This window comes from Pseudorasbora parva, chromosome 4 (genome assembly GCF_024679245.1).
Source record: "Pseudorasbora parva isolate DD20220531a chromosome 4, ASM2467924v1, whole genome shotgun sequence".
Classification (NCBI taxonomy): Eukaryota; Metazoa; Chordata; class Actinopteri; order Cypriniformes; family Gobionidae; genus Pseudorasbora; species Pseudorasbora parva.
This window is the reverse complement of record NC_090175.1, coordinates 44,044,365-44,060,866: the sequence shown is the minus strand read 5'-3', so window position 1 is coordinate 44,060,866 and position 16,502 is coordinate 44,044,365. Positions and strand designations below refer to the sequence as shown.

At 38.9% G+C, this 16,502-nt stretch overlaps 1 protein-coding gene across 1 annotated transcript; it reads right to left on the bottom strand.

The window, feature by feature from the left end:
- Positions 1–12,520: 12,520 nt before the first annotated feature.
- On the bottom strand, positions 12,521–15,388 carry fgf20a (fibroblast growth factor 20a). Its single transcript, XM_067442786.1, has 3 exons — positions 14,238–15,388; positions 13,699–13,802; positions 12,521–13,486 (listed from the first exon to the last, which is right to left on the bottom strand). Exons 1-3 carry the CDS (start codon positions 14,512–14,514, stop codon positions 13,241–13,243), a joined length of 627 nt encoding a protein of 208 aa, XP_067298887.1. The 5' UTR covers positions 14,515–15,388; the 3' UTR covers positions 12,521–13,240.
- Between the last annotated feature and the right edge of the window lie 1,114 nt (positions 15,389–16,502).

Below are 16,502 nucleotides of genomic sequence, written 5' to 3'. Positions count from 1 at the left end.
ATTCCATTCCAATGTCTATTGAATTCCAACACAGACACACCTCACTCTACTGAATGAGGTGCGGATTAGGTGATCACCTGAACCAAATCTTATTTAATATGGAAAAGTATAAAAAAAACACTTCTGTAGTCATCACTATCCTCTTGGAGTAGGACCAGCTGGATGGCAAAAACCGTGCTAGTAGTACCTCAAAAGTAATTGGTATAAAAAAATTACTTTTGACCATGCCAAAAAAGTTGAAAAGGAAAGTTTTGAGCAAGGAAAACAAGGTTTAAATTCTGGCTTTACTGGCAGAGGGATACAGTGAGCGTTGGGTTGCTTCCAACCAAATTTCAAAGACGGCAGTTCATTAGAACAAGTTCAAGCAGCAGACGTTGGGGACAACAAAGCTACGGACCGGCAGAGGGCGAAAATTACTCTCCACTGACCGAATGACTGCCAACTCATTCGAATGTCACTCAACAACCGTAGGATGACATCAAGTGACCTACAAAAAGAATGGCAAAAGGCAGCTGGGCTGAAGTGCACGGCGAGGACGGTTCGAAACAGGCTCCTAGGGCAGGGCTGAAGTCGTGCGAAGCTAGGAAAAAGCCCTTCATTATTGAGAACCACAAAGAAGAGCCAGGCTCAGGTTTTGCAAGAGACCAAAAGGATTGGACTGTAGAGGACTGGAGTATGGTCACCTTCTCTGATGAGTCCAATTTTCAGCTTTGTCCAACACCTGGTCATCTAATGGGTAGACAGAGGTCTGGAGAGGCCTACAAGCCACAGTGTCTCGCACACACTGTGAAATTTGGTGGAGGATCAGTGATGATCTGGGGGTGCTTCAGCAAGGCTGGAATCGGGCAGATTTGTCTTTGTGAAGGACGCATTATTCAAAACACATACAAGGTTGTCCTGGAAGAAAACTTGCTTCCTTCTGCTCTGACAATGTTCCCTGACTCTGACTGTTTTTTCCAACAGGACAATGCTCCATGCCACACAGACAGGTCAATCAAGGTGTGGATGGAGGAGCCCAATCTCCAGACTTGAACCCCCCAGACTTTTTTTTTTTCCACCTGAAAACCTCTGGAATGTGATCAAGAACATGGATGGTCACAAGCCATCAAACAAATCAGAGCTGCCTGAATTTTTGCACCAGGAGTGGCATAAAGTTGCACAACATCAATGTGAAAGACTGTTGGAGAGCATGCCAAGACACATGAAAATCAGGGTTATTTCACCAAATATTGATTTCTGAAATGATTATGAACTTATTTTTTTCCATTTTCCGAGGTCTGACAACACCGCATCTTTTCGTTATTTTGACCAGTTGTTGCTTTTGGTAAATAAATGCTCTAAATTACAATACTTTTATTTGAAATTTGGTAAAAAAAAGTTGTCAGTAGTTTATAGAATAAAACAAAAATGTTAATTTTACCCAAACACATACCTATAAATAGTAAAACCAGAGAAACTGATAATTTCGCAGTGGTCTCTTAATTTTTTCCAGAGCTGTATTATCAAACATTTACATAAGGTTCTGGAGGAGTCTACCAAAGCCTTAATTAATAAATAATTAAAATAAATAACTTTCAATTTAACACGGCATCTTAAAGGGTAACCGTGTCTATACCGGACATGAGCTATGTGAGGCGACTAAAGGTCTTATTGAGTCCAGTTTAGACTGTTTCTAGCTGTTGCAGCGCGACCCGTCAATGGTCGCATCCGGTGTTGACACGGTGTTAGTTCAGTTGTGTGGAAGGCCCAGTTACAATGGAAGGCCTGCCTCTCCTATCATTCGATTGGACAATGGGGAAAACCGTGAATGATGACAGTCACTTTCCTGCTCTAAATTATTTTTTTATTTTTTATTTGACTTCACTGTAAAAGCCAATAGTAATTCTTACTTAGACTTTTTTATTAACGTTACTTAATGTCCAATAACTTGTTGAACTTATTTTATTTTTTAAATTGTAATCTGAACTATTTGCATGCTAATGCATTTGTTACTCAAAAAACTAAACATTAATTGACTGGTTTGAGTAACATTTTGCCAAAGCCATCAGCATGAATTTACAGTGTTCAGAGCACAAAACAGTGTACAAAAACACAAGGCGCAGCAGGCTTTTAAAAATGTGAAGCGCACCAGGTGCAATAACACAGCGCAAAACGTTCAATGCCAATGGAAAACTATTTACATTTATGCATTTTTTTAAAGTACTATTTAAAATTGTCAATTTAAAGTTCAATTTAAATTGTCATTAATGACTCACTCTAATGTCGTTCCACCCCCGTAAGACCTCCGTTCATCTTCGGAACACAGTTTAAGATATTTTATATTTGATCCGAGAGCAATGCACACTATACTTATGCAATGCACACTATACTGTCCATGTTCTTTGTCCATTGAAAATACATTTTGTCCAAAAATAACAAAAACTATGACTTTATTCAGCACGGTCTTCTTTTTTTATGTTTTCAATCCTCAAATAAAGATTCAAACGTTATGAATCAGCGTATTGCCAAACTGGGAAAAACAAACAGGTAAGAGAAGACAATGCTGAATAAAGTCATAGTTTTTGTGATTTTTGGACCAAAATGTATTTTCGATTCAGTTCAGAGTTCTCTGTGTTTATACGTGAACAGCATTGAAGACTGGCATGGAAGAGAAGAAATTGTTGAATAATGTCATTTACTACCTTTCTGGGCCTTGAATGTTACAATGGCATTGTTGCGTATGGATGGTACAGAAATCTTTCGGATTTCATCAAAAATATCTTAATTTGTGTTCTGAAGATGAACGAAGGTAGACTGAGTAAACCTAGCCTGATCTGTTGGTGATTTGATTTCCCCCTTCAACTCAGTCTGGAAACCTGTACATTCATTTCTACTGCTTCTGTTTTCCATATGACAATTGCATACAGAGTCATTTGAATAATGCTTGTTTACTCTTGTGCAGTACAAAATACATATACTCCCCAGACCAATGTTTAATCTTAAAGGGGGGGGGGTGAAATGCTGTTTCATGCATACTGAGCTTTTTACACTGTTAAAGACTTGGATTCCCATCCGAAACATGAACAAAGTTTCAAAAACTAAGTTGGACGTTTGATGGAGTATTTCTGTGTCAAAAATACTCCTTCCGGATTTCTCACAAGTTTCTGAGAGTTTTTTTCGTTTATGGGTTCGCCTGATGTCAAAAGGGCGGAATGTCCTTGTATGGGCCGTACAGGCTCTTCTCCCGGAAGGGTGTGTGCGCAAGCGCCCAGAGAGCAAATGCACGCCCATACACACCACTCTCAAGGTGCAGATTCACTTGTCCGTGCAACACTTCTGTCGCACCGCGATTTTCCCGCATAGCATTCCGGAAAGGCAGCACTGCATTTAAACCAATTTATACGCACAAATGACAGGAAGCGTCACAACATCACACTTCAGTTGTGTGGTTCTCCATGGTCACTGCTGTCCAGGACTTCACGAATTCAACAATTTTACCAAAGAAGTGTGTTTTTGGCGGTCACATTCGTCACATGCGTTGAATGATGAAGACAGGGTAAAAAAAAGAGGAGAAAGAAAGAAATCAGAAATAATTGAATTTGAAAGTTTGAGTTATTGCAGACTTGCTGGGTAAAATTGACCTATCCATTTATTCATCCATCCATCTGTCCGTCTCCATTTGCGTCTTCTCATTTGGGTCCAGAAGAAACCAATGAGATGTTAAAACAACCCTATTTGTGATTTTTCTGATTCTCTGCGTGTTTTAGTTGAACTGTGTTCTGGTCTGAATTGGACCCTTGAAGGATGTATAGATGATACATGGTACAAAGATGATAGATGGTACAAAACTCAGAAGCACTTACCTAAAGGATTATTAGAAACACCTGTTACATTTCTCATGTCATTAATGTAATTATCTAATCAACTAGTCACATGGCAGTTGCTTCAATGCATTTAGGGGTGTGGTCCTGGTCAAGACAATCTCCTGAACTCCAAACTGAATGTCAGAATGCGAAAGAAAGGTGATTTAAGCAATTTTGAGCGTTGCATGGTTGTTGGTGCCAGATGGGCCGGTCTGTGAAGCCGCAACACGCACAAACTTGAGGCGGATGGGCTACAACAGCTGAATACCCCACCGGGTACCAATAATCTCCACTATAAAGAAGAAAAAGAGGCTACAATTTGCATGAGCTCACCAAAATTGGACAGTTGAAGACTGGAAAAATGTTCCCTGGTCTGATGAGTCTTAATTTCTGTTGAGCCATTCAGATGGTAGAGTCAGAATTTGGTTCAGTGTACTAAAAAAGCCCCCACAGTCACCAGATCTCAACCAAATAGAGCATCTTTGGGATGCAGTGGAACACAAATCTCCATCAACTGCAAGATGCTATCCTATCAATATGGGCCAACATTTCTAAAGAATGCTTTCAGCACCTTGTAGAATTACAACCCGATCACACATAAATGCGTATAAATAGTAAGAGTGTGCAATGTCGTGGAATGTATACGCCAAAACTCATTTTGCCGTGCATATGATACGCTGTTTTTCGCGTGCATATAATACGCACTTTATGGCGTATATATGGCACGCGCTTGGGTAGGTTTAGGGTAGTGGGGCGTATATATGACACGCGCTTGGGTCGGTTTAGGGTGGTGGGGTGGGGGGTTCGTATGTATAATACGCCATAAAATGCGTATCATATGCACGCGAAAAACAGCGTGCCATAGACACAGCAAAATGAGTTTTGGCGAAAATTTGAAGGCGAAAGGGGGTAAAACATAGTATTAGTATGGTGTTCCTAATAATCCTTTAGGTGAGTGTTCATACATGGTCATATGTTTAGATGCGTATATAATATGCATAGACTTACTTGATTGAACCCCAAGGGTATGCAGTCATACATACATCCACATAGAGGCACACTGCAGCAGCTCTGAGATCTAAGTGCAGCAGTGAAAGTGTACTGTCTGCAATCAATATATCCTTACAAGTCATCACTCAGTGTGTGTGTGTGTGTGTGTGTGTGTGTGTGTGTGTGTGTGTGTGTGTGTGTGTGTGTGTGTGTGTGTGTGTGTGTGTGTGTGTGTGTGTGTGTGTGTGTGTGTGTGTGTCACAGAGAGAGAGAGAGAGAGAGAGAGAGAGAGAGAGAGAGAGAGAGAGAGAGAGAGAGAGAGAGAGAGAGAGAGAGAGAGAGAGATGAGTTCAATATTCTTCAGTCCCCCTCCACTCTAACTAATTACTTTCACACTGCATGTGTGTGTATGTTTCAGAAGCTGAGACAGGTGCCTCAGGACACTTCTTATGAGACTGTTTATTCTGCTTTGTTAGAGCTTCAATATTTCAGGTTTACAGTGATTTAGAGGAAAGGGTTGAACAGGGTGACACAACAGAATATAAAAACAGTTGTTGTTTATATTGGTTAGTGCTCCCAAAATAAAAATTCTGTCCTCATGTGCTTGTCCGCAAGTCTTTCCTTAATTAAATGACTTTAGTTCCTCCATGAAACACATAAGAAGAAGTTTAGCAAGATCTTTTTTCCAGTGGTGTCTGGTGCTGATGAGATAATGATTAAACTATTTTTTTGTTTTTAATTTATATATTTATTTTATATGTATACATTTTTATATTTTACTCATTTATAATTTTGTATTTGTTGTTCAATTTTAAGTATTTTTTGTTATGTGCCATTTTGTTGCTTTTGCCATTTTATTTGTTAGCATTTTTAAATATTTCCATTAAGATTTTATTTGCTTTTTTTAGGTAATCTTTTAGTATGCTACTTAAACTTATTTTGCTTCAGTTAGTTGCCAAGGCAATGTTTTTTATATTTATGGTTTAAGTTTTTCATCTAATATTCAGCTTTATATTTAATGAAAATCATTTAATATAATTTTGCTGATTTTTTTTGCACACATCAATTTTAGTGATACACCCCTTCTTAATTTGCAGTTTAATTCGAACAATGGCATAACGGCTAAATTTTATATTAATGATAATGATAGTTTAATATTTTTGCCTTAGATAAATTTAATCCAAAATATTTATTTGTACAGTGATAAACATTTCAGACAATGTAGTTTTTGTTTGAAACACTATCCACACTGCATAAGTAGTTATGCACTATATTCCAAGTCTTTTGAAACCATACAATAACTTTTTGTGAGGAACAAACTCTTCCCCTCTTAACATATTTGCCTTTGATGTGTATGATATTTTTCATTGTCTAAATTGGTGCAATGCATTGCTATGCCATATTTTTTATGCCATATTTTATTTTTTCCATGACAGAAACAAAGTCTGTTGATTTAAAACTAAATCAAGGTGAATAAGTGATTTTGGTTTCATTTTTGAATGAATTATCCCTTTAAACAAACATGTAGACAGCAGTAGAAGGGTACACTTTACACTCTTCTTGGCACTTCCTTTTTCTCCTCCTCAGCTGAACCGTTTTATCCCATTAAGAATGTAAGAGTAAACTGTAGGCCAAATCTGCTGCATTGACACACGACATGTTCTCAATAAGACATGCAAATTAGAGGATCGTCTTTTGGGAGCACGCTGTCAATCAAACGGAACCCCGAGGCAGCACTCAATCTGTCTCTCTCTCCTCCCAAAGCTTAAAGAGAAGTTCAGGATGGGGAGCAAAGACTTAGTCTTCCCCATCCATCATGTGAAAACTGGCACTGACACAGCTAACTTTCTCTATTTGGATAAATTGGATATTTTATCTTCATTCTTTCTTGAGTTTTTTTGTGTGGATAATTACTAATTATTAATATAGCTGAATTAAAGCATATTAGATACATTTGTCTGCATGTGTATTAAAGGTGCAGTGTGTAGGCTAGTATTTATGAGGATCTATTGAAAGAAATGCAATATGATATACATAAGTATGTTTTCAATGGTATATAAAGACCTTACATAATGAACCGTTATGTTTTTTATTACCTCAGAATCATAGACTGTAAAAAAAATATGGACGTAGTGTCCGTGACGTCACCCATAGGATTCCGATAAGCCGTTCTGAAGCATAAAGTAGAGATGAACTGGCCGTTGCCATCTTAGCAGCACGTCAAGCGTGTCACTCCCTGATAACAGAAAATGGGCAAAGAGGCGGGATGTGGGTGGAGCTTAGGTGACACAATGACTATAGACGGCGGATAAAGGGCTATCCACCTGTAACTCAAAGTAACCACGCCCTTAATTATGCAGAGATTTAAGGCTTGCAAACAAATGAGTTATAAAAAAATTCACCCCTCTCATAGTTGTCATTAAGGGCAAAATTAGCCATACAGACCAAAACCACTATTTGTACCAGGCTGTAAACATGTTTTTTTTTCTGCTGTAAAGTTGGGAATTTTAACATGGAAGTTGATTGCAATTCACAACCTCACCACTAGATGCCGCTAAAATTCACACACGGTACATTTAAGAAGGGGTGTAATCATTTAAATAGCAACAGCAAAGGTCATGGTATATTGCAATGTTTGTTTTTTAGGGGGTAGGCATGTCTAATTTTTTGGGATGTGTGCACTATATTAATACCGTGATTTTGTTGTCTTCAGCACATCTTAAATTCCATGCATTTCACTGGCCAATAGGTAAGCCATGCTTTAGTAAGAAATCTACAAGACAAATTAAAACAATATATTTAATAAGATAAAGAACATAATGTTTTAATGTTCATCTTGTTGATCTCTGAAGTCTTTGCTTTTATGTGTGGTGTGTCTGTGTTTGGTTCAAGTAAACCCTGCAACGTTATGGGGACAAAATCTCCCGAAGATGGCAATATCCAAAATCCTTGTCCTTTTGGGGATATTTTTTGGTTCCCATGAGGAAAACATCTTATAAATTATACTAAGTGGTGTTTTTTTGAAAATGTAAAAATGCAGAATGTTTCCTGTGATGGGTAGATTGTGGAGTAGAGGCAGTGTAGGGGGATATAATACACAGTTTATACAGTATAAAAAGAATTATGCCTATGGAAAGTCCCCATAAAACATGCAAACACAACGTGTATGTGTGTGTGTGTGTGTGGGGGGGGGGGGGGCATGTTTTTGTGGCATATGAGGACACAAATGTGTATAATAACATGGGTATGACATAGGTATTACAAGGAGAGGGTGTAATATGAGGACACTGGCCATGGCCCCACTTTTCAAAATACTTATAAATGATACAAGATGAGTTTTTTTGAGAAAGTAAAAATGCAGAATGTTTCCTGTGACGGGTGGGTTTAAGGGCAGGGGCAGTGTAAGGGTATAAACATATGGCTGTAAAAACCATTACGCCTATGGGATGTCCTCATATGTCACAAAAACAAATGTGTGTGTGTGTGTGTGTGTGTGTGTGTGTGTGTGTGTGTGTGTGTGTGTGTGTGTGTGTGTGTGTGTGTGTGTGTGTGTGTGTGTGTGTGTGTGTGTGTGTGTGTGTGTGTCTGTGTGTGTGTGTGTGTGTGTGTGTGTGTGTGTGTGTGTGTGTGTGTGTGTGTGTGTGTGTGTGTGTGTGTGTGTGTGTGTCTGTGTGTCTGTGTGTGTGTGTGTGTGTGTGTGTGTGTGTGTGTGTGTGTGTGTGTGTGTGTGTGTGTGTGTGTGTGTGCGCTAGATGAATTAGTGGTGAATTAGTGGTTCAGCTAATACCATCTTATAAAGGCACAAACAGTGATTATGTTAACGTTGAAGATACCTACACTTATAATGAGCTTTTCAACCTCAAACATCTACAAACATGGTGGCAGAAAGAGGAACACACTAATTAGTTAAAACATTTTCCACTTTCTCTCTGTAATCTACTGCCTCAGAAGACAATATCATAGCTCAGAAGTTGCTCACAATATAGATGCTGGAAGCAAACATATCTACAGTATCTATAAATGAACCAGTTTTATATCATTCTATCCATTAATTCTGTCTATCATTGGTTTGTTTGTTTGTTCATTATATTGCTCGGTTGTTCTTTTAGTCATTTGAGATGCCTTTATTTTCTCATTATATTTTTAACAGTACCAGAAGTAAACATATTTTGAGTTTATCCAAAATATGTGTATTTTTTTGCCACTTATTTATTTATATTTTTTACTTTATTTATTTATTTTACTTTAAGTAATTTGAGAAGCCTTCAATATTTTATTTTATATTTAACACAATATACATTAAACCCCAAACTTTGCTTATTTTTTTCTGCTTATAAAATTGAATTCTACTTATAATGTTGTCTGAATTTCAAACATCAAATGTATACATTGCAAGTGACGACATACGATATACTGTAAGCAGTTAAGCAGACCAAAAAAATGTGTTTTTGCACTTCAATTTTTTTTTTAATAATAATAATTATCAGTCTCATTTATAGTGGAAAAATGACCTAGCAGAGCAACAATTCCCTCAAGCAGCCAAAATCTGACACTTTTCATTCTCATTATCAGTGGCGTTTGTACATATAGTATATCTGTTTGAGTGTGTATGTGTGTTTGGACAGTTACAACACATGTGTTGTTCTAAGACAGGTGTTGAAGTGAGTGATCTTTCACCTGCATGTCTTTGTGGCTCAGGTAAAAACTGCACAGGTGTTCATGCGGCAAGTCAAAGGTACAAAGGTGTGCACACACACATACACACAGAGATGTGTGACTACTCTCTCTCTCTCTCTCTCTCCTCTCTCTCTCTCTCTCTCTCTCTCTCTCTCTCTCTCTCTCGTCTCTCTCTCTCTCTCTCTCTCTCTGAAGTGAAAAATAATGAAAAGTAGATCTGTCGATCTGGCCACATCAGCCTCACCACATCCTTAGCTGTAGCAGTGTTTCTGCTTGGGGGAAAACCCCTTTGTCTGTGTGTGTGTGTGTGTAGGCTGTGGTGTGTGCAGGCCGACTGACTCTCAGTTAGGAGAACCCCTGGCTCATCATCACAGAGATTTGGAGATCACACAACTTACAGAGCTTGCTGATATGCCTGCGCACACAAATAGACGTATCATCCCACCCCCCAACCCCCCTAAAAAGGGAAAAGACGCACAGTTCAGACACTCCTACCCTACATAATGTCAGTTATGTAAGCTGTAAAGTTCTGCTGTGAACTTTTACACAGGGCAAAATCTCTCCTTTTATTTCTCTATCTGTCTGCTGCTACTTAACATTTAAAAAATTTTGTTGCGCTACACTGTAAAACATGGTAACCTTTAATTGTTACCTTAAAGGGATAGTTTATTTCTTCTGTAAGAAATTACACATTTGATTTACAATTTGATTTGAGATTGTGTCAATGTTAAATAACAGAATGAGTCTTTTATAAGAAACACATACGCTTTCATCTGCTATACAAAGATAAAATATCTTGTCTGAGCAGAGAGGATCGATTGAAACACCACTTTATATTGTACTTATAATAGACCCAGAAAGATTATAGGTTACATTTACCACACTTGTGAGAGTTAACATTGTTGCACTTAGTCTGTTTTTTGTGCATTTTTTTGTGCGCTGACATTCAAGCGTTCAGGGTTAGTGAAATAAGTCTCTTGTCCTCACCCAGGCTTCATTTATTTGATTATATATAGAGTAAAAACTATAATGTTGTAACATATCATTACAATTTAAAATAACTGTTTTCTCTTTTAACATTTTACAAAATGTAATTTATTCCTGTGATGGCAAAGCTGGATTTTCAGCATCATTACTCCAGTCTTAAGTATCACATGATCCCTCAGAAATCATTCTAATTTGCTGATTTGTTGCTCAACAAACATTTCCTCATTATTATCGATGTTGAAAACAGCTGTGCTGCTGGAAACCGTGGTTATTTTTTTGGTAAATCTTTTGTAACATTATAAATGCCTTAACAGACAGTTTTTATCAATGTAATGTGCTCTTGTTTAGTAAAAGTAGTAAAAATATATATTTTTTTAAATCATATTGGGCCCATTGTTTTAATCGTAATGTGTTTTTTCCAATGCTGTTAAATAAAATTAGTTCTATTTTGCATTAAAATGGCCATTACGGATCATTTAAGTGTTCTCAGTGACCCTGGAAGTGACACTAATGCATTTGACACTTAGATATGAAGATTTGTTGCATTTACAATAGTCCCTATCTCCCCTATTTTCTCAGTTTGAGCAAGAAGCCGCATATCAGTGTTATTTTGGAAACACACGTTTGCCCCAGAGCCACCTCTCCCCTTATATTACTTAAAAAGCCAACCCAATCTCACAGCAATTCGTACATATATTATGAGGTCGCTAATTCGTACGACCTCATTCGTACAAATTCATTTGGCTAAATCATACATATTTGAGGAGTTGCCAAATTCATATGAATTTGTATAAATGACCTATATCAAACCCTGCCCCTAAAACTACACCATTAAAAATAAAGGAGCCAGGAAGAACCAAAAATGGGTTTTTACAGTGATGCCATAGAAGAACCATTTTTGGTTCTCCTAAGAACCGTTTTGTGAGAGGTTCTTTAAAGAACCCTTCTAACCCTTTTATAGTCTAAAGAACCTTTTTGTACAAATAACCTTTTTGTGCAATGGAAAGGTTCTTTGGATATTAAAGGCTCTTCATAGAACCGCCAAAGAACCATTTAAGAACCTTTATTTTTAAGAGTGTACCCATCACTTGGGTTTAGACAAAACATACAAATTTGTATGAATGAGGTCATACAAATTTGTAAGAATTAGCTACCTCATAAAATACATAGGAATTGGTCATGATATAGCATTGAAAAAGCTTAATTTCCTTCCTTAAGCACACATACAGTCACCTCACTCTCACAGACAGCCAGATTGACAGGCAGCCAGCTCATCGAGTGTCATCAAAGCACATGAATCACAAACGTAACGGGGGAAAGGAAGTGAAAAGCATCAAACAGAAAGAAATAAGAGATGAGAAAAACACAAAGCACTTGCCAGTCACTAATTGTGATGTTTCAGACCACACGTGCACTGTCTGTCTTAAAAAAAAATGACCTCATGTTTCCTAAAAAAAAACTTCCACCTGCACTGGCTCAGCAAATGTAAATCCCACAATCCGGGCATTCTACAACATCTTTTGAATCCTAGTGCATGGCTTTCAAAAGTCACTTAGCAAAAGAAAAGGCCACTTTGTGCAGGACTTCCCGCAGACCAGAGTTGCAGCCCAAGGTGTCACTTGAGAAGGTTGCCGTAGGAAGAGAAGGGGAGGGGAAATTGTTTTTAGGTCATTGTGTTTTAATGTTAGCATTGTGCTGCCTTTTTTAACTGTGGGTGGCAGGGAGTTTAGTGAGATGGAAATATCCTGAAGCATGAAATGAATTTTGTTTTTGTGACTTGCATGTGTACTGTTTAGCATAACCATATAGGCTTTTAGGCAATTAAAAGCTCATTTGATTTCATTTCACCGCAACAGGATCGATAAAAATCAGACACCTGCTGTCCCTGCTTACGTTTCCTCTAAAAGTCGACCTTTTTTCCCTTTCTCCAAATAGAAATTCAATAACCATTCACCTCTGACAGGTGACCTTATGTTTCTACTGAAAAGACAGACACAACAAATGCAATCATTTGAACTGTTTAATTCCCCAGTGAATTCTGGAACATTCTCAGGCTCTTAAGGATCTGGTTTAATGACATGAGAGAGAAACAAAAAACGGGGGACACCAAGGTGGACCGCCTACAACCGAAAATTAACAACTCATAAGAAAATACTTTCTTCAGTAGTTCTATCTCTAGAAGTCATGTCTCTATAGTGGTAGAAAATAAAGCTCTCATGACGTCCTGTTACATCTTACATATATTCTTGTAAAAATATACTTTCAAAATAAATAAATATATAAAATAAATATCTTTAAAAAACATAAATTAAAAGACCTAAAGAGAAATGTTTGGAGGAGTTTATGTCTCCTGCTTGTCCATGCCAGTGTTTGAAAGAGTATGAAATCTCAAAAGCATTTTGCAGAATTCCTTCAGAAGCCTTTTCGAATTTTCAGTAGTAGTAGATGTCCATTATTCTCTGGCAAGAGGTCCACCAGTGGTAATATGCTCTCTTTTAATCCAAAATCCCTACATAAACCAGGTGAATGGAACCACAACAGTGTTCTGTTCTTCGGGGAACTATCCAGAGTCCAGACATTTGGTTCCAGCCACTGCAGTCAAGGGCTCCTGCTGTTGCTCCAAACCTTAGCCGCAGAGAAGAGCCCTCCCCCCAATCTGCACTGCTTTCTCCTGAGACAGGTCTGTCTGGGGGCAAAGAGCATGCAGGTGCTTTTCTGGGGTTTTAGTTTGAGGTTCAGTGGTTTCAACTGTGACCTAGTACCTCCTTGTAAAGCTCAGGGACGCGCTCTGGATCCACAGGCCGCGGCAAGAAATGCGTGAAGCGCTGGTGCCTCCGAGAGCGGGCTCCCTCTCGAGACGTTCCGTCTTTGTTGAGAGCTACGTAATAATGGGATCCTCGTTCGCCGTGTCGGTACAGGTTAGAGGAGTAAGTGTTGTACCAGTTCTCCTCAAACTGCTCCCTGAACACACACTCCGCTGTCAGCTTTTCCTAAGAGAGAAAGAGGGGAATGCAAGGGTTAACCACGCTGCATAATAAGTCCAAACAGAAGGATAAACGGTGTCCAAAGGCTATTTGAAATTGCTCCATAAATCACACTCTCAATTTAGCACGGGCAGGCTATGAATGAAATTAATTGTTGCATTACTCAATAATGTGCAGTAGGCAGTAACAGAAGCACAATATGCTTATGCTATACTTACAGATCCATACAGTTTGCCATCTCTGTTCATTCCCAGATACAATCCGCTATCCACACCACGGATGCTCACCATCCCCACAGCGAGGCTAATGAATTCCAATATACCTGCGAGAAAAGCACAGCTGTTAGTTCTCAGTTGAGACAGCAGGACAAGCACCTGCAATAGTGGCATCAACCTGCCCTATACTTAATTCATGACGTCTTTCACGCTTAATCACTGTGTTTTGCTATATTATAATGAACATTATTCAAAATAAGTATGACCATGAAAATAATAATATCATCACATTTTACATTACAGTGGAGTGCAGTTACATAAGTAGATATTGACCAACAGTCAGCAATAATCATGAAGCATTTTTCTTTCTTTTTTTTTATAGCAAATGCATTTTAAACTATTAAAATAAAATAATCAGTCCTAAGCCATTAATATGCACAGTCTAAAAATACAGTGTTGCATGATGAGTAATTTATTACAGTGACATGCAAAATTTGTAGCATTGACTATAATAATGAAAAAAAACAATAAATAGTACTTACCAAATCTGCTGTGGTCTTTTCTCGTGCCTTGCACCAAACCGCCCGGTAATATCTCGAGGTGGTAGCCGGTCCTGCAGTAGAGCTGCCGCCGGCGGAGGATCCCTTTCAGATGCGTCAGGTCCGGTGAAGTGCTGCGTGACAGGCGCTCGGCGGAGACGATGTGCTCGTTCATCAGAGCACCGGAATCCCCGGGGGGCGTGAGGACGAAATGAGACCCGTGCGCAAAGCTCTCCAAGCCGTGAGAGAAGCTGCCCGCCAGCTCACCGACTGCACCCATCACCGACAGTCGAAGAAAAGTTGCCGTGAGGAGAGCCCCTGTGGTTTCTCTTTCCCTAGTGTTTTGCGCAGTCACTGCTTGCGGCTTTGACAGTCAATGCGTGTTTACATCCGATTCTCTCTCTTGCTCTCTCTCTCTCTCTCCCTCTCGGTTTAGCACATGCTCTCTCGACCTTCCAGGCTACTCCCCTTCACTCCGATCCCCTGTGTATCCAATACTCTCTCTTACGCACTCCAGCACACAAGCTTATGCGGCGTCTCTCCTCTTGTGCTCTCTGGATGTGACTGGCTCTGTTCTGAAACACCAGCCTAAATATGCCCCTTATGTAAATGCCCTCTTGACATATGCTAATGGTTCCCTTTATAGATGATTGTTTGAAACATAACTCCTTGATCGTTTGATCCTCTTCTTCTGTCTTCTTTGATGATCGGTTTCATCTGCATCCACGCGTTTAATCCATTGATGGATTATGATAAAAGTGCAGAAAGCAACATTGTGGAGATCAGTACGCAAATCTTTGCAACGAGGAAAAGAAAAGTGCAGTTGGATGGCGAAGAAGGATGCGCACTGTGTACCGATCCGTTCCGTTCCCCGGGGTTTACGCGCACTGACGCGCTCTGGCGAATCTCTAGTGAAGCAGGTGGAAGCCAAGGAGGAAAAAGCAAAAGAAAGGGGGCGGTGCTCGAGAGAGAGAGGGAGAGGGAGAGGGAGAGAGAGGCAAGACTTCAAGGTGTGTGAAGAATATGTGTGTGCGTTAATAGTAGTGGATGCCAAAAAGTCTCTTGTTCTTGATTTGCGACTTGGTTTCTGCCATCATGCTTAGGCTTAAACTTTCGCTTAATCGATAGCCAGGTGTAAATGTATATGACCGATAAAGTGTGCATGTAACTGCCTTTAAAAGAATAAAGGAAAAGTCAAAACAACCTGCACATCTGTGCGAACGCCATCACTGTCAACTCTGACTGATGTCAATGTGCCTTTGAACAGTACCATAACATGAGTTGAGATGAAGTATCAAAGATATCAAAGATCAAAGATTCATTACGCACAAAAGAAGGGTCATTAACACAAAGGAAACGAACTGTTTGATGGCAAATCGTTGATACTATGAGTGATTGATATAGAAATTTTCCAGCCCAACAGCTAAGAACATGCCTCAAAGAAGATATTACATGAAAGATTAGTTAGGTATTGATCTGGTGTTGCCATGTTAATTTAAAACAAGATGCGTGCGCAATCAACAGCGCTTATGTAGCCTATTCTTCCCGAAACTCACCAATTTAAATTTATTAGCTTGTGTTTGTTTATATGTAGGCCTATCACTGTTTTAAGTCATGGTTTGTTATATATATATATATATATATATATATATATATATATATATATATATATATATATATATATATATATATATATATATATATATATGCACTAAAGAGTATAATCATTGAAACATTTAAGTGCCAAACCCCTTTTTTTTTTTTTTTTTTGCTAACCTATCTCTCAGGAAAATAGATCACTTCCACAGTAGGTGATTTATCAACGGTTCGCTCAAGGGACACGTTCTCCCACGTCGTTCCCCTTAGCTCATTAGTATTTATGATCTCCAAAAATACCTTAAACCAAAATCAATGTGGTCAGCTAGAGCAGGATCAATCCATAGGCACCGTGGATCGATCGCTTGCAATAGAGATGTCAGTTATGTGCCAGATTTCGTGGTGACATATGACAGTTTGCTGGGTGAACCAAAAACACGTGATATGAGTTTGACAAAGCTGCATTTATGATCAGACCTTGAGTTGGAGTTCTGCGTGGGATGGATTAAAGCTGCTCTCACCAAAAAATATTTGATCCCGCTCCCGCCCGAAACTTTCACGTTTTGTCCCGTTCCCGTCCGCAAAAGCCCGTAGGAAGAGCCTGGGGTTTAGTAGGCCTACGTGAATTTTTCATTCCCGGATTCCTCGTTCCGGTGTGTTTTCCCCCTCCCA